Source organism: Podarcis melisellensis, assembly GCF_964234715.1.
Source record: "Podarcis melisellensis genome assembly, chromosome: 14".
In the NCBI taxonomy this organism is placed as follows: Eukaryota; Metazoa; Chordata; class Lepidosauria; order Squamata; family Lacertidae; genus Podarcis; species Podarcis melisellensis.
Window position 1 is genome coordinate 3,268,327 of NC_138546.1, and position 18,465 is coordinate 3,286,791.

At 46.8% G+C, this 18,465-nt stretch overlaps 1 protein-coding gene across 1 annotated transcript in view; it reads right to left on the bottom strand.

Annotated features, from left to right (window-relative positions):
• Positions 1-3,051: 3,051 nt before the first annotated feature.
• LOC309357117 (kinesin-like protein KIF19) overlaps positions 3,052-18,465 on the bottom strand; it is a 36,581-nt gene continuing 21,167 nt past the window's right edge. The window contains exons 11-20 of the mRNA XM_081889103.1: positions 16,395-16,569; positions 13,897-14,083; positions 12,438-12,708; positions 10,887-11,008; positions 8,194-8,330; positions 7,850-7,952; positions 5,988-6,413; positions 4,086-4,242; positions 3,813-3,920; positions 3,052-3,473 (exon numbers count right to left, since the gene is read on the bottom strand). Coding sequence (XP_081745229.1) covers positions 3,388-3,473; positions 3,813-3,920; positions 4,086-4,242; positions 5,988-6,413; positions 7,850-7,952; positions 8,194-8,330; positions 10,887-11,008; positions 12,438-12,708; positions 13,897-14,083; positions 16,395-16,569 — 1,772 coding nt within the window. The 3' untranslated portion in view covers positions 3,052-3,387. The remainder of the gene's footprint in view (positions 3,474-3,812; positions 3,921-4,085; positions 4,243-5,987; positions 6,414-7,849; positions 7,953-8,193; positions 8,331-10,886; positions 11,009-12,437; positions 12,709-13,896; positions 14,084-16,394; positions 16,570-18,465) is intronic.

Consider the following 18,465-nt stretch of genomic DNA (forward strand, 5'->3'; position numbering starts at 1 on the left):
TCCAAACTGATGCCACACTTTGGCAGAAGTTTTGCAGTGAGGAAATCAGACAACTTTGGGTTTTTGGTGACCATGTGGCCACCATATTTGACTGTCTCTTGCTCTGATTTACCGTATATTTCGCCCTATAGGACGCACTTTTTTCCCTCCAAAAATGAAGGGGAAATGTGTGTGCGTCCTATGGAGCGGACGCAGGCTTTCGCTGAAGCCTAGAGAGTGAGAGAGGTCGGTGCACACCGACCCCTCTCACTCTCCAGGCTTCAGGAAACTATCCGCAAGCCTGTGGAGCCCGGTGGGAACTCCCGCGGGCTCCGAAGGCTTGTGGATAGCTGCCTGCAGCCTGGGGAGCGCAGCACTGTGCACCCCAGGCTTAGGGCAGCTATCCGCAAGCCTGCAGTGCCCGGCGGGGGCTTCCGCTGGGCTCCGCAGGCTTGCGGATAGGTGCTTGCAGCCCGAAGTCTGGGGGGCGCGGCACTGTGCACCTCGGGCTTCGGGCAGCTATCCGTAAGCCTGCAGAGCCTGGCGGGAGTTCAGCGCCGTGCTCCCCAGACTTCGGATAGCAGCAAGCTCCGAGAGCGATGGCGAGGTTGAGCGCAACCTCGCCATCGCTCCCAGAGCTTGCGGGGGGGGGGGGATAATTTTTTTCTTTATTTCCCCCCTCCAAAAAAATAAGTGCACCCTATGGGCTGGTGCCCCCTATAGGGCGAAAAATACGGTATTTATAAATGATTTACAAATGTTTGGGGTGAGGCTTCTCCAGAGGGTACCATGGCAGACCATTTCCCAGAGACTCCAAAACCAGCAAAGGGCACCATGCTCCCCTAAATTCCATCATTCTCACTTTCTCTGGAAAGTGCTTGCTTTGCACAAGCCCCCCCCCCCAATTCTGGCACTATGGATTGTCTTTAGGTGGGTTTCCTATGTGGAAATGCCTTTCCAAGCATGTGGACAGAACCACAGGTCCAGCCAGAGGGAGAAGCAGCTCATTTGCCTTTGCTTCTACAGTTTCATCCCAGCGATAAAATCTACTGTAATGAGGTTTTCTTTGGGGGGGGTGTCAGTCTGGAGGATACCTGGGGTCCCTTCCAATCCTGCTTGTAATCTAGTGGAAGAGGCTTTGAACCAGCCAAACAAGTTCCTCTGTTAAGGGAATGGCCTTGGCCCTTAAGTACTGCTATTTACATATGCAAAGAGGTTCACAGAGAAAATGGGCGGGGCTTTCTCCACCTCAAATGGCTGGATGCCACATCGTCCTAGGATGGAGAACAAGAGGTGAAGAGCAGCTGTGTCTATGAGAGTTGTGCGTGTGAGTCTTGGGCTGATACTTGAAGCTGCAGACACAGACACAGCTGCTTTATAATGAGCAGAAACCTAATGAGTAAGCAAGATCTGTTGAGGTGTTAATGCTCTGAGCTCCTCCATCCTAGGCCCAGGTTGTGTAAACAAAACCACCATATCCTAAATACATCACAGTCTCCGGTGACCCTCAGTCCAATGAAACCGAACCCTGCTTAAGCGTAGGCACCTCTGACATTTCTCACCACTCAGAGATTGGGGTGGCACAGTGTAAAGAAATCAAGGTGTTCTGGGAGGATATCCATATAGAATTGGAAAAAAATGTTAAAAACATCCTTTAATAAAAAAACCAGAAGCTTTCCTTTGGGGAATTACAGATTTGGACATTCCCAAAAAGGTGAGGGTGCTCATCGTGGCAAACTGGAAGAGTGACAATGTCCCATTAAGATTAGAATGGATACAAAAATTGGCTGAATATGCGGAATTAGAGAGCTTGTTAGAAAAAATAAAAAATAAACCAATACAGGTATTTATATCAAAATGGGAAGTCTTCAAAATTTATCTGAGAAAAAATAATAGTAGTTTAAAGTCCATCGCAGCATTCAAATAATTTCAGTAGCAGTTCTAAGTATGATGTAAAATTTAAGATAGACTAAAGATGATTAAACTTTAATTTAACTTGTTATGTCGTGGCAGTATATAACGGATGTGAAATTGAAGTCAGGAGTAGGTGGGAAGTTGGGTCTATAGAAAAAAACCATTTTTACTTGAAGGTTTTGAGATGATTAGTTGATGTATTGATGTTCTTTTTGTTTTGTGTTTATGGGTATTTTTTCTTTTTGGTGTGCTAGAGTGAACAGTAAAAAGAGAGAGAGAGAGATTGGGGTATCACGCAACAATGCAAAAACACCCTCCTCTTCTCCAGGCACCCACGCCTTATCTCCTGCACATCAGAGTTCCTCCTCTCCCTTCACCACCATGTGAAGTCCAAATGATCTAAAGCCTTTGTGAAAATGTTTTGACAGGGGCGCAGGCTGCATGGTGTAAACCCATCATCAGTCCAAGTCGCTTGGACTCCGGCCATGGGGGATGAAGGGCTCTTCTGTTAGGCCTTCTTGGATGAGTCCTCTCTTCACCCTGCAGAGCTCCAAAAAGTTCTCTCCCCCACACACACCTCCCTCCTGCCTCCTGGGAGAGCTCAAATCATCTTCTGTAATTCCTCCACATCTCTTTCATGCTTCAGAGACTTCCTAACTGAATCGAGGTTGTTTTCCCTCACGGCTGGCTTCTGACGTGGCTCCCTCCCAAAAACAAGCAAGCGAGAGAGCAGAGGAAATTCCCTTCTTGTGTTGCAGGAGGAGGTGCGCATGTTTCAGGCCCGACAGCTGCAACCAGCGAACCAGAGCAGTGCATTAAAAGCCTGCTGGTTTGGGGAATGTTTGCAGGATGTATTACCCGAACTGTGTGTAAATAGACATATTTGACTGCAAAAATAAAAATAAGTGGCCAAGACTAGGGAAGGAAGGAGGAGGAGGTGAATATGCCGGGCAGTGTGAATCACAGCTGTCAACCTTCACTTTTTTTGCAGGAAATTCCCTTATTCCAGCACCGTTTCCCACTGCTATCCTGGATTGTTAGATATCCCGTAGACTGTCCCCGGGACAGGTGAGGCTGCTGATCCCTTATTTTCAGATCTGAAAGTTGACAGCTATGGTGTGAATATGGAGGGAATTTTTGCTTTTGTTAATGTTATGCTATGAAAATCCTAATAAAATACGTTTTTTTAAAAATGCAATTTTGCACGTGGGCTCGAATGTCCTCCATGTCCTGATTGTGTTTATTTATCATCTTGCGAAATTTATAGACAGCACACATAATATACCAGAGCGGTTTACAAAAAAACAAAGCTGATGCGAAATATAAACCACAATGAATACAGTTTAAGTGAAAGCCCAATGCTACAAGATGATCTGTGGGCAATAATCTAAACATTCATTCTCATCATCCACAAATGCCAATATTTTAAATGCATCTTAGAGTAGAACCCATCTACATCTGGGTGGCAAGAGAGGAGCCATTTCCCATTAGCCTTTATTTTGTCTTTGCTGGGTTCCTGGAGTTGGGGACTTGCTGCTGCTGCTGCTGCTTTTTCTGCCCACTGGTGGTCTCTGCAGGCCCTGGGTGCAAAAGCAGATGGCTATTGGGAGAAATCTCCTGATCCTGAACCTGAGGCTGCTCAGCTATTGCTTATTTCCCCAGTACCAACCACCCCAAGCCCTAGGTTCTGCCTGAGAGTTCCTGCTGATGGTCTGCCTAGAAGGCAAGGCAGTGACCCAAGGCAGGGCATTCTCTGTGGTGGCCCCCTATTAAGGGAACGCCCTCCTGAAGGAGGCAGGGCAATCCTGCACACTAATTAGGTGGAAGGGGAAAAGGTTCCAGACCTTTGGATCCTGATGCTGATGGTTTGTGCAGTTTGGAGTTTTATGCCCTGCCCATTCATAGCCCCCCATACTGACCTTTGACCCGCTTCTGGAGAATCTGCCCTCGCATTTGACCTGCGTTGCTCTGCTGGATGGTGCTGGGAGCAGCGCTGCTGATAGCCAGAATCTGCAAGGGGTTTTCTTCTGGAGAGGAACGGGAAGAGGAGGGAGAGTAAATGTGTGTGTGTTGTGGAGAGGGGGACCCCCTCTACCAATTTGAGAGTAATTTCATCAAATCCATCAGGGTTTACTTCTGAGTAGGCCTGCTGCCTAGACCAACGCCGAAAGACCCATCGGGTGACAGTTTACCTGTTTCTTGGCCAACAGAGAATTTGATTTTTGTGGCAGCTGGAAGGATGTGGGGAAGGCTGCTCATGACGACATCGGGTGACTTGATTTTGGGCAGCTGAACGTCTGGTCCATCACCTGCATGGCTGGAGGGAACCCGGTGCTTTACTTGGGGAGCCTGCAGGACGGGACAAGGAGGTGGTGGGGTGGGGAGAAAGTTGTATCTCAGGCAGGGGGCTTTTCCAACACCAGCAACACGATCTTACAAAAAACTAGGACTGAACATGGCTCCTTCAGCCTGTGAGACATTTGCTCTGCCATTGAGCTGTTAAGTCAGGGCTGTGGAACCTGTGGCCCTCCACACATTTCTTTATTTATATATATATAAATATTTATAGACCACTAGAGTTTCTGTGAGGGATGTGGGTGGCGCTGTAGGTTAAGCCACAGAGCCTAGGACTTGCCGATCAGAAGGTCGGCGGTTCGAATCCCCACAACGGGGTGAGCTCCCATTGTTCGGTCCCTGCTCCTGCCCACCTAGCAGTTCGAAAGCACGTCAAAGTGCAGGTAGATAAATAGGTACCACTCCGGCGGGAAGGTAAACAGCGTTTCCGTGTGCTGCTCTGGTTCACCAGAAGCAGCTTAGTCATGCTGGCCACATGACCCGGAAGCTGTACGCCGGCTCCCTCAGCCAATAAAGCGAGATGAGCACTGCAATCCCAGAGTCGGCTACGACTGGACCTAAGGTCCCTTTATCTTTACCTTTAGCATTTCCATGCACTGCTCTGGTTTCGCCAGAAGCAGCTTAGTCATGCTGGCCACATGACTTGGAAAAACTGTCTGCAGACAAACACCAGCTCCTTTGGCCTATAGAGCGAGATGAGTGCCACAACCCCAGAGTCGTCTGCAACTGGACTTAACTGTCGGGGGTTCTTTACCTTTACCTTTACTATTGCATAAAAAAATCAGGGTGGATGACAATAAAAATACATAAAGCCTTACAGCAAGAACATGTTAAAAAGTTAGAAAAACAAAAATCAAGTACCCATTGTGGAAGGATGTAGTCTTAATTGCCTGCAGAGGCCTGGCAGAACAGAAATGTTTTCAGCTGGCGTTTAAAAGTTGGAATGCAAAACACCTGCAGAATCTGAAGCCTCAGCAGACCTGAGTTTCCTACTCTGCAACTTAAACAGTAGAATTCCTTGTCCTTTCTCCTTGTTAATACAGTCGTACCTTGGTTTTCAAACAGTTTAGTTCTCGAGCGTTTAGGCTCCCAAACGCCGCAAACTCCGAAGTGACTGTTCTGGTTTGCGAACTACATTTGGGAGCCAAACATACGGCGGGGCTTCCGATTGGCTGCAGGACCTTCCTGCAGCCAATCGGAAACTGTGCTTTGGTTTCTAAACGTTTTGGAAGTCAAACGGACTTCCGGAACGGATTTAGAAGACATCTAAAGGCACACCTGTTTAGGGAAGCTTTTAATGTTTAATAGATTATTGTATTTTAGTGTTTTGTTGGAAGCCACCCAGAGTGGCTGGGGGGACCCAGCCAGATGGGCAGAGTATAAATATATTATTATTATTATTATTATTATTATTATTATTATTATTATTCCGTAAACGACTGTAGAAGAATTGGTGCAAAAGAGTAACAACAACAGCAAGAAAAGAACTGCGCAACGAATTGGAAGCACGTGCATGTGCTTCAGTGCGTAATTTATGCATGTTGCAGAATCTCGCTTTTCATGGCGCAGAATTTGGCCTGTGTGAAGCAAAATGCTGGTGGCTGTTGTAGCAGTGCAGAGTACACAGCAACTGGAACGATCCCTAGCAGACACTGTTCAGATACTGCTCTCCCCCTTTGCCTCATTTTTCTACTGAATGGACCTGCGAATACGCCCATTTCCCCCCAAAGCAGACGCACCCTGGGGGAGGTAGGGTCAAGGGAGCGCGATCTCTTCTTCCCGGCTTTCCATTCCAAGAGCTGCTCCTTCTGAGCCTTGTGCTGTGGCCGTTTTTCTCTCTGGGGCTCCATGCTGAGGCCGTGGACGCTCTCCGTATCCTTCAAGAGGTGCCCCAGAGGGGAGCTGGGATGCAGCTCCAGAGTCCCTTCTTCAAAACCATGGACGGAAGAGACCTCCCCACTGGGGTCTCTGTCCTGAGCTCGGGAACGGCGACGGGCAGCAATCAGAGCAATCCGTCTGGTGCCCTCAGCAATCTCCCTCAAAGCTTCCTGGCTCAGAGAGCTGCTGGAGATGTCCTCATCGGACTTTTTGCAACCGGAGTCGCGGGAAGGAGGGGTCTGTAGCTTGGAGGCCATCTTTCGCAAAGGGATGCCTGAGGCCACCTTCTAGAAACCAAAGCAAGCAACACTCAGCATTTGCTCTCTCTGTGTTTATTACTCAGCAAATATTTCAATGCAAAAGGCAGTTCCGTTGCAACACTGAGCTCAGTGGCTCAACAGTGCCATCTAGGCTGCAGTACCGCCCTGCCTAAGCACCTGGTCAGCTGACCCTCCAGGGCCAATCCCTGTCCACTAGGCCCTATAAAGAAGGCTTAGCTTCACGGCTTGCTGCTCATCCCAAGCAACTTGTCTCTGGTGTGAGGACTTTGGCTAAGGTCCTGTTCCCTTGGCTCTTGACCCCTGTTGGGTTTTGACCGTGCTTCTCTGAGGCTTCAGCCTTGTCTTTTTTGGACCATACGCCTGCTCCCCTTGAGCCCTGAAGCACAAGAACATGGGAGAGTTGGGCCACTGCATCACACCAAAGACCCACCAAGTCTGGCATGATTTGGCAGGAGCCAGACGATGCTGCTGAGCTTTTGGCAGGAAGCAGAATAGCATCCGTTTCTAGAATCCAGATAACATGCAGCTCACCAAGTGGGAACTGCCTCTGTCCCCCAAACCCAAATGTTTATGTGTTAAGGATTGACCTCCATCCCATGCCCTCCTGCTCATGACTATCCTGCAGCAACTGGGGCAGAGAGAGAAGGATACAAAAGCACCACATCTGATACCTAAAGAAGAGAGAGAGACGACAGGGAAGGAAATAAAATAGCTGGAGCACAATTTAGAACAATGTTCTGTCATTCTCCACCCACATGCTCCTGAACTCCAAGTTCCACCATCTTGGACCATTGGCCATGATGGCTGGAGCAGATGGGAGTTTGAGTTTGCAACATCTGAAAGGCCACAGGCTCCCCATCCCTGATACAGAAGTGGCTAAGTAATCCAGCCAGAATATCAGTGGGATGGATCCTCTATGCCTGGAGAAAGTGCACAGGTGTTCCATTGAGTTAAAAAATATAGTCAATATTGAGTTTTCAAGGAGAAGCAGAAAAAAGAGAAGCTGAACAGGGGGGAAAGAAGAGGGAATTATTTTGCGAAAGGAGAATTGCAGAGTTGGAAAAGACTACAAGGGTCATGTAGTCCAACTCCATGCAATGTAAGAATATTGCCCCCATGTGGGACTCAAACCTATGATCCTGAAATTAAGAGTCTCACGCTCTACTGACCAAGCTATCCAGTTACATGTTGTGAAGATGCCCTGCTCAAAAAAGGGGGTTAAATGAAATATGGCTATTTGAGAGTAAGCAGCCATTGTGAAAACCTAGAAGCAGGGCCTGATGACAACAGCCCTCTCTCTTTGTTGCGCCCCAGGGACTAGAACCTTGGTAATGCTGGCTGCCCAGAGCCTGACAGGTTGCCAAATGTTCTCTTGCAGTCTAACCTCCCAGAGGGTTGTTGTCAGTGCTATGAAAGGGAGAGGATGATGTTGACCAACTGACCTGTTGGCGAACAGGAGTTCTTAGCAAGTCGGCCAAAGCAGGGGTGTGGCTCCAGTCATGGTTCCTTTTGGCCGGGGTGTTTTTAGACGATCTGTAGCTGTCGCTAAGAACATCGAGAAAAGAGAGAGGGAGAGATGGACGGCCAGGAAGTGCAACCCCTCTGACTCATTAAGCAGACAACACCGGATGAGCCCGGGCAAAATCAGATGGAAAACAGGGGATTGGCCATTTCTGCGAGGGCTGTTGTGTTAGAAGAGCCCCAGGCCCTTCCCAGAGGGAGGTGTTTGACTGCAAGAGTGCAGTGGGGGAAGGACCAGAGAGGGCTTTGTAAAGAATGCAAGTACCTGTCCGATTCCACAACAATTGGGGGTAGCTCAATTTTTGACCCCCAAACAAAATCTTTCTTGTGCTCCAGCAATCCTTTTTGGTTCTCTTCTTTGTTCAGTTCCAGGGGCTGAACCTTATCGTGAGCAGAGCCATCCTATCAGGGAAGGAAGACAAGAGGGGGAAATCTCTATCACCCGGTGGATCTGCACTCTAGAATCGACTACCTTCCCATCACAGATTTTATAGCTGGGTGGATAGTTGCTTCCGTCTTTTGTTATTTTGTGCAATTGTGCTCATTCCACATCTGCCTATTCCATAGTTCTGTCTTTCATCTTTTAATTTTCACCTGTTGTTATAACCCCTCTCTCTGTTTTATATACGTTGTAAAATGAAATATAAAAAATCTTCTTGTTTGCTTCTTCAGACAACTTCCCTGGCAACTGTAGCTATGTCCTAGAACAGGAAGGGCAAAACCCAAACCACTCTGAGCATTTTTCCCCCCTGACCCTCTGAGAGCCCATCCTATTTTAGCAGCAAAAAGAGGGGGGAATAAAATAGACAATGTGCTGGCATAGGCCCAGGGGCGTCTCAACCCAGGCTGGCAGCCTGATTAAGTGGCAAATCGCTGATCATCAGATAGACAGACAGGAAAAGGGGCAGCCACACCCACAAATGGCAAGCAGCTGCCAGAAGGCTGGTCAAGGCTGATCCTTCACACTAGGGCAGGGAGATTGTGATCTACTCACAGAATGAAAAACTGGCAGTGATCTACCCATGGGAGGGCAGGTCAAAGAAGTTTCTGAGCTTTTTTTAAAGAAAGAAGACATTATTGTCTACCTTTTGGGGTTGGGTTCAGGTCAAAGTTGTTGAGCTTTTATTAGGGAGGAAGGTCGAAATTGTCAACCATTTTTTAGGGGGGAACAGTGATGACACAGACAAAAATTACCCCGCGATCGACTTCTAACAACCGGTGCCCAACCACTCGACCTGTTGGATATTCATGTACCAGGGCATGTCATTTCAGGGGTGGAACTTAATTTTTGAAAATTTCTTCAGTAGGGGGTCTTAAAAATACGCTCTCGGGTGTGAAGAATTCAAATCTGCTCTTGTTCTTGTGAATGGACAACATTTAGTTTGGTAAGTCTATGTTTGATGGAAAACCAAAGGATTTTAATTTCACCTTCTTATAATGTCAGGCAATGCTAAATAATAACAAATGAATTAACAATATAACTGACAGTACAGTCGTACCTTGGTTTTTGAACAGCTTAGTTCCCGAACGTTTTGGCTCCCAAACATCGCAAACCTGGAAGTGACTGTTCCGGTTTGCTAACTATTTTTTGAAGCCGAACGTCCAATGGGGCTTCCACAGCTTCTGATTGGCTGCAGGAGCTTCCTGCAGACAATCAGAAGCCGCACTTTGGTTTTCAAACTTTTTGGAAGCCGAATGGACTTTCGAAACAGATTCCGTTCAACTTCGAAGGTGTGACCATACGTGGCAATCATTTTCAATTATTTTAATGCAATGTTTCACACATTTTACTTACCAAGCAAAAGTAATTTAATCAGAATATCTTCTGAGTTCCCGATTCATGCTACATGTTTTTAGCACCCCTCCTTTTTGGAATTTGAAAGCTGGAAAATCCAGCATGCCCTACCTTTGCACCGCCTGGCCCCAGGTTAATAATAAATAATAATAAATTTTTATTTATACCCTGCCCTTCCCGGTTCAGAAAACTGGGCTCAGGGCGGCTAACAACAAATATAAAACACTTAATTGATGCAACAAAAAACAGCTTAAAATACAGTATAAAAAGTGAATAACAATAAATTCAGAATTCAAAAATCAATTTAGGGGGGAAATCCATCCAATAAACATTAGATGATCACCAGGACTAGCTGGCTGAATTAGTCCTATTTGGGCCAGCGAGGAGACCAGGGAAGAATTAGCTGTGGGGTCCCAGAGCGGGTGATCTTCATAAAAGGGAGGGGGGAAAGAAGGGAAATAAAAGATCAGGTTGAATTCAAATTAAAGGCCAGGTAGAATAGCTCTGTCTTACAGAAAGGAGATTAAATCCTGCAGGGCCCTGGTCTCATGGGACAAAGCATTCCACCAGGTCAGAGCCATCACTGAGAAGGCCCTGGCCCTGGTGGAGGATAGTCTGACTTCCTTAGGGCCCGGGACCTCTAAAATGGTTATTCATGGACCTCAAGGTCCTCTGTGGGGCAGACCAGGAGAGGCAGTCCCGTAAATACGAGGGCCCTAAGCCACAAAGTGCTTTAAAGGTCAAAACCAGCACCTTGAACCTGACCCTATACTCCACTGGGAGCCAGTGCAATTGGTAAAGCACTGGGTGAATATGCTCCCATGGCAGAGACCCTGTGAGGAACCTCGCTGCAGCATTCTGCTCCTGCTGGAGTTTCTGGGACAGTTTCAAGGGCTGCCCCGTGTTTTGTTTTCCCTTCCTCCCTAGAGAACAGTGAGGTATGGGGAAGGACCATGGCTCAATGGCAGAACATCTGCTTTGCACTCAGGTTCAATCCCTTGGCATTTTCAGTTTGAAGCTGGGGGAGCCTCCTGCCTGGAGAGCTGCTGCCAGTCAGTGCAGACAGTACTAAGCCAGCTGAACTGATGGTCCTGTCCCTGTCGAGGGCAACTTCCTATGTCCCTGTTCCTATTTCAAGAAAAGGAAGGATAGCTCTGCCTCACCTGGAGCGCTCCGGACATCAGAGAGTGAAGTGCCAGAAGCCGGCCCAGGGTCCCTTCCTCCAACTCACGGATATGCAGCTGGTACAGTTTTCCCAGTGGCTCTGGAATGGGGATGTTGTGGTCTGGAGAAAAGGAAGGAAGCTTACACAGGTGAGGGCACAAAAACAGATGGGTTGTGTGGAGCTGAGTTTGTACAGCCTGGAGAAGGGAAGATGGAGAGGTGATGTGACAGCCATTTCCAAATATCTGTATCCCAGTATCCCTGAAGGAGCGTCTCCACCCCCATCATTCTGCCTGGACACTGAGGTCCAGCTCGGAGGGCCTTCTGGCAGTTCCCTCACTGTGAGAAGCGAAGTTACAGGGAACCAGGAAGAGGGCCTTCTCGGTGGTGGCCCCTGCCCTGTGCAACACCCTCCCATCAGATGTCAAAGAGATAAACAACTATGTGACATTTAGAAGACATCTGAAGGCAGCCCTGTTTACGGAGGTTTTTAATGTGTGACATTTTAATGTATTTTTAATCCTTGTTGGAAGCCACCCAAAGTGGCTGGGGAAACTCAGCCAGATGGGTGGGGTACAAATAAATTATTATTATTATTATTATTATTATTATTATTATTATTATTATTATTATCTGAAGGGCTGCCTCATGGAAGACGCTTGTTTGCTCTGGTTAAGAGGGAAACATTCTCACAGAAGGGACCCGTTCCTCAGGTGGCAAACAGCTGTCCTCTTCTGCTGAGGGCGAAGAGCCCTTGGATGGGTACCGCATCGGCACCAGCGTGGAAGAAAGATGGGCAATTAATGTAAGATAGCAACAAATATCCCATTGGGTCCTTCCAGAGGGGAGGCTTAATTCTGCAGACAAATAAGGTATCACAAATGGACCATTGGCAGCATTTTCTTTCTTTCTTTCTTTCTTTCTTTCTTTCTTTCTTTCTTTCTTTCTTTCTTTCTTTCTTTCTTTCTTTCTTTCTTAAATTTTGTTTATGCTTTTCAGGTTTATACATTTCATTCATTTTTAAATCATTTTAACGTTTCAAAACTCGACTTCTTTCCCCCTCTTTCTGCCGTTCCTCAAATTTATTTTCACTATCTTCTGCATATCCAAATTCACTTAATTTGCTCATTTATTTATCTACTTTAAAACTCTTATAAAGCCTCAGGTTATTACAATGATCCTGCCAATGTTCTTATCTGTTTACAATTTATCTGTAAATATTCAATAAACCATTTCCATTCTTTTATTTTAAAAAGTTTGTTAAAACACACAGAGGTTGGAGGGCCACCTGTCAGGAATGCTTTGAGATTCCTGCATTGCAGAGGGCTGGACTAGATGCCACTAGGGGTCCCTTCCAACTCTCCAGTTCCGTGGTTCTATGGCACCCCAGAACTGCCCACAACCTCTGTAAAACACAACAGAGACCAGGGCTGGGCTAGTGTCTCCTCCCCGTGTGGTCCTTCCTAGAAACCTCTGTCTTGGGTGTGCCTGGAATCTGGTCTGACAGGTGAGGGCCCCGCCCACTTTGGCCTCTGGCCCCGCCCACTCACCCCTTATCAGCTGCTGCTGCTGCTGGATTATCTCTTGGCAGAGGTGCCTGTGCTGCTGGTGGCTGTGGATGACCAAGTCCTTCTGGCACAGCAGGGTCTCCTTGCGCAAGGCGTTGGCCTGCAACTCGGTCTTCCCGACTTCCAGCTCGTGGGCTTTGCAAAGGAGCCTCAGGACTTCCCTCTGGCCCTCACTGGTGATTTGCTCAGGCAGCAGCTTCTCCATCTGCAAAACCTTCTTTTTGGCATTTGCCAGGCGCTGCTCCAGGTCGGCCTAAGTTAGGAAGGGGAGAGGTGCCGAGGAAAGAAGAATGGCAGACAAAATTAATGGACTACGCAGAATTGGATAAAATGACAGGAAGGATTCGAAACCTGCAGGACCAGAGATTTACAGAAGATTGGAAGAAATATACGAACTGTTTGAAGAGCAACTGTAATCAACGAATTACGCTAGTAGGACTACAAGAAGTTTTGTAAGAAGAAATATATGAAATATTGCAAAGAAGAGAGACATGAGTTATGAGATTTAAATGTAATTAGTGAAAGTAAGAAATGCATATTAAGTGAAAAGACTGGAAAACTTTCAGATGTGATTGACCCATTTATTTTATTAGTAGTAGTAGTAGTAGTAGTAGTAGTAGTATTGATTCAACATATTAGTCACCTGTGACCAAAAGACCTCCAAGTGACTTACAGCAAAGAAAAATATACAGTACTGTATATATTACTAAGGGGGAAAGGGGATGTGTCATATAATACATTGATATTTCATATAATATGGCATTTATGGAAAAACAAAAAGAACATACTAGCCGTATAAATAATACAAACAACATTAAGAATACTCAAGAAGCAAAGCAATACTCTGACCCTCTAATTAGCAACTAAACGAAACCTCAGCCAGCACCAGCATCATCATTACTACCACGATTATCGTTGCTATTATTAAAATTTGCATCCTGTCTCATACCTGCAGATCTCAGGGCAGTTCACAACACAAAATCACTATACACACACACACACACACACACAGAAAATACGTAAGAAAAACAAAAGCAACCCAATAATGCCCCCCGTTCCAAAACACATGTAAAAGGGTTATGAAGCACCTGTCCCAAATCTCCCATCATTCAGCCGCGTAGTGTCTAGAGAGCAGGACTGGGACCTGGGAAAAACCAGGATTCAAATTCCCACTTGGTTCTCTCTCAGCTCAGTCTACCTCTCAGGGTTGTCGTGCGAATTAAACGAGGAGCGGGACACGGTATCTGGCAAAGCAGAACTTCCAAGGTCTAATTGTGGACTCTAGCACAGCGAGGTTCGAGGAGAATCCCTAATTAAAAAGCTCATTTCCAGACATGCATATCTTTTAAAAAATAAAATAAAATATTGTTTTTCAGCCTCAGGTTCGGCCCATCACAAGACAACAACAACACGGCTTTCATAGAGGGATGCAGTGTGTTACCTTCAAGACAGCTGTTTTCCGTTGCTCAGATAAGAACATGCTGATCTCCTCCTTGGCTACCAGGACTTCGTGAGGCTCTGGCGAATCTTCTTCTCGCTCTGCCTCCTCCATGGCTTCCTCATCTTTCGCACCCACCTGCTGCTTGCTGGGATACCTGTCAGTCTGGTGGGCCTTTTCTTGTTCCCAGCTACAAACAAAGGACAGGTAGATTAAGGTTGTTTACACCTTGGCAAGGCCTATTAGTGTGTAAAACTCTGAACAACTTGGGACCAGTTTACCTGCGGGATCGCATTGCCCTATATCTGCCCCCTTGAACGCTTCCATCTGTGGAACCGGGAGCTACAGAACACCAGTTCTGGGTTTGTAAGGAATCAATCTTTAAGTGTGGCAGCAGCACGTAACTTTGGAACTCCCTGCCTATTGACATCAGGAGGCCCTCTTTTTGGTGCTTGCCAGGAAAAAGTAACATTTTTCTTTAGACAAGCCAGCTCAGACATGTTGGTGTGTGTTTTAATCCATTCTTGAGTTTATTGGTAATTTTAATTTTTTGAAATAGTTGTTTTCAATCACTTTTATTAATAATGTTATTGTTTTATTGTCTTTATAAACTGCTTTCAGGTTTGTTTGTTTTTAAAAAAATCAGTGTATTAGAAGTTTAAATAAATAAATAAAGTTTTCTCCTGGCATGATTATTATCAAGACTCCCAGTAATTGGGCAGCCTCCTTTATCAGAGGCTACAGTGCCCTCTAGTGTTCACCCAAGAACTTTCGCAACCCCTGGAACTGCTGTTATAAAGACAAGGTGGTAGCTGCAGGGATGTTTGCACTTTGGGAGCCAGGGATTAAATCTTGCTGCCTTCACCTGTGTAACCTTGTTCCTTGCTTGGGAACAGGATCATGTAGCCAGCGCAGGATTGAACCCTGTCCTCCTACCCACTAGCTGATGTCGCCAGTGACTTCAGCTGATGTGTGTGGTCCAGGGGAAAATGGCCTTGTGGATTAATTGAATCCCTTGATGGGCCAAAAATAGTGCCTGGTTCAAGCAGGAGCCCTGAAGCTGCCTTTCCATAGTGAGCACCTGGGAAGCAAAGGTGAGCAAGCACACCATTTACCTCTTCCCAGCATTGCCCAATAACCTTGAGACTGTATTTCTATAAAATTATTACCTACTATATATTAAGGGAAGAGGTGTGCAGGTAGCGCTGTGGTCTAAACCACAGAGCCTAGGACTTGCCAAACAGTCGACGGTTCAAATCCCCACGACGGGGTGAGCTCCCCTTGCTCGGTCCCTGCTCCTGCCAACCTAGCAGTTCGAAAGTAGATAAATAGGTACCACTCTGGCAGGAAGGTAAACGGCGTTTCCGTGCGCTGCTCTGGTTCACCAGAAGTGGCTTAGTCATGCTGGCCACATGACCCGGAAGCTGTCTGCGGACAAACGCCAGCTCCCTCGGCCAGTAAAGCGAGATGAGCGCCGCAACCCCAGAGTCGTTCGTGACTGGACCTAACGGTCAGGGGTCCCTTTACCTTTTTATATATTAACGAAAGCTCTCTGTTTCCCAGTTTGCTGGGCATTGGTCCAACAGGTAAGGGCATTTGGACATTGCTTCCTATATCTATAATAATAATTTATTATTTATACACCGCCCATTTTGCATGACGGTTCCTAAGATGAGGGAGCAAGTTTTTTGTCCATGTTTGGATACCACAGAGTGCCATTTCGAATTAAGACGTTGGACCGCACCTTTCAAAACCACAATGAATTTAACCACCTGCGCTGATTTATTATTATTATTATTTTGGTTCCTCAGAATTCCTGAACAACGCCAGGCATGAGCCTGCTAGTAGTAAAGTTTCTATATTTGCACCTGAATAAATAAAAAAATTGTCCAGTAGCACCTTAGAGACCAACTAATTTTGTTCTGGGTGTAAGCTTTTGTGTGCATGCATCTGAAGAAGTGTGCATGCACACGAAAGCTTATACCCAGAACAAACTTAGTTGGTCTCTAATAATAATAATAATAATAATAATAATAATAATTTATTATTTATACCCCACCAAACTGGCTGGGTTTCCACAGCCATTCTGGGCAGCTTCCACCGAATATTAAAAACAATACAGCATCAGACATTAAAAACTTCCCTAAACATTTGTCTTTTAAAAGTAAAATAGTTGTTTATTGCCTTGACATCTGCTGGGAGGGCAGGTGCCACTACCGAGAAGGCCCTCTGCCTGGTGCTCTAAGGTGCTACTGGACAATTTTTTTATTTTTTATTCCGACTGCGTCAGACCAACACAGCTACTTACCTAAATCTTTATTTACATCTGTTGATATAAATTAGCACCGGCCAATTTTATGCAGATCTCTCTCTCTCTCTCTCTCTCTGGGCAGAAGTAGCCACCCTTCTTAGGTGCATCGTTAATACCACCCAGTTCTTTTCACCTTAGAGGACCCCCCCCCCCAAAAAAGGCAAAGTTGCCCATCAGTCCCTCAGCTCACTCGGCAATCGTTAGCAGATGCCTGGAGGTGTCTACATGCAGCTCCATGTCTGTCTTCTCAAGCTCCATCAGGCTGCGTCTCATGTCCATCTGCTCCTTGAAAGCCCCGACCAGCTGTTCCCGCAACTTGTTCATCTGCTGACGGCTGTACTCTCCAGGGTCATGGGGAGCCTCTGCTGTGGGAAAACAAGAGCACAGGCACTTTCCCACCTCTGCTTCCACCCCTTTTCTTTTTTAAGGGTGTTTCTAGCACCCAGGGCAGAGAGGAGCAAGCCGCAAGCCTTCCAGATGTTGCTGCCCTACGACTCCTGTCATCCCTGGACCTTGGCCATTGGCCAAACACAAGTGTCCCTGAGACTTTGGAGAGGTCGTGGGGACCCCATGTCCTCCTGCACTGCTCCTTCTACTGACACCTGTGCTAAACCTTTATCATGCCCCTCTTACTAAACCTGCCAGGAGGATCAGAAACGCCGTATGTTCCTTTTAATCCTTGCAGATCAAAAAGCATCTATCACTCCCAGGGTGGCCATGTTCTGTGCTGAAGCAGGCAAAATCTGCCAGGACCCAAAATCATGGAATTTCTCTCTTTGGAGTTGGTGACGGGACTAAAACTTTTTTTTTAATGGTGCCTGTTTTATTTCACTCATTAGCTGGGATTCCTGCCTTGTAGGGGCTTGGACAAGATGATCCTTTGGGTTCCATCCAATTCTACAATTCTATGATCCACTGCTACATTTAGTTGTTTTCTTTTATTATTATTTTTCCCTCTTATAGACACATCTGCTTCTTATTCTTTTCTTAATCCTGATCATTTCCTCACCCGTAGTTTTAACACGAATAGAAGTTATAAATATTGCAGCTGTTGTATAAGGGATTATTATGATGACTGGAATGTGTCAGGGAACTGTCATCGGAAAGAGAGTTGGTGCAGAGGCTCCAGCAGACTCGGAGAGATTCTGCAGCGGAGGAGGGAACCAGCAGGGGGAGAGCAGAAGCTCCGGCAAAAGGGGAGTCGGAGGAGGGAGGGCTCTGGGATACTTCTAGTGAGAATAGTGCAGAGGTAACAAGACCCCCGTTGGCAACTCCCACCCTTCGCCGGAAGCTGTCACGTAGAGAGTCACGAAGGCGCATGTCCGTGAAACAACTTTTATGTTGGCGTAAATTTCGTAGACGCCCACTGTCAGATTCTACCAGCGACTAACGGAGTCATGCCTTGGGAGGCTCCGTTAGTGCCTCGGTTTGGCTGAACTGCCAAACACCAGAGGGATCAAGCTTTTACGCACAAGCAGCTCATTATCCCATCACAGCAATCTGACAGTCTTTGTAAGCTGCTTGTGCAAGCAGAGGGCATCATGAGCGAACCAGCCGGAACCGCAGGAGCTGGAGCGGGCGCAGGTCCAAGCCTGGAGGAAAGGTACAGAGCGATGGAGGTCCAGCTCGCGCTGCAAACGGCGAGGCTTGAGGAGAGGAGGGCTCAAGATGCGGATAAGGGGAAAACCGCCCCACTTGCCAGAAAGGTGCCTGGATTGGTGCAGAGATTTGGGGGGGATCCCAGGAACTATCAAGCCTTTAGAACGGAGATGCAATATGCTCTCAATCTACTGTTTGATGACTTCACCGATGAGAACTCTAGAGTGGCGTACGTAATTAGCCATCTAGAGGGAGGGGCGAGGGACTGGGTTCGACCCCTGATGGCAGCGAATAATGATATCTTAAAGGACACGAGGAAGTTTTTTCGCGCCATGGACTTGATGTTTTCCAGCGAGATTGAGCAGGGGGTGGTGCGGAGGCAGTTGATGGGGTGCAAACAGGGGAGCCGATCTGTACGTGAGTACTGGACTGAGTTCACTATGCTTATTCATAGACTGGGGTGGGATCTAGCAAGTGAACCTATTCAAATGTTATTTGAAGAAGGGCTCTCTCCGACCGTGAAAGATGAACTTTCCCGGGCGCCCAGGGCGGAGTCTATGGACCAGCTGACTAAATCTGCACTGTCCATAGGAGCGCGCCTAGAAGCAAGAGCTTTGGAAAAGCGGGAAGGAAAGGGGGAACGTTGGAAGGACTTCCGCATT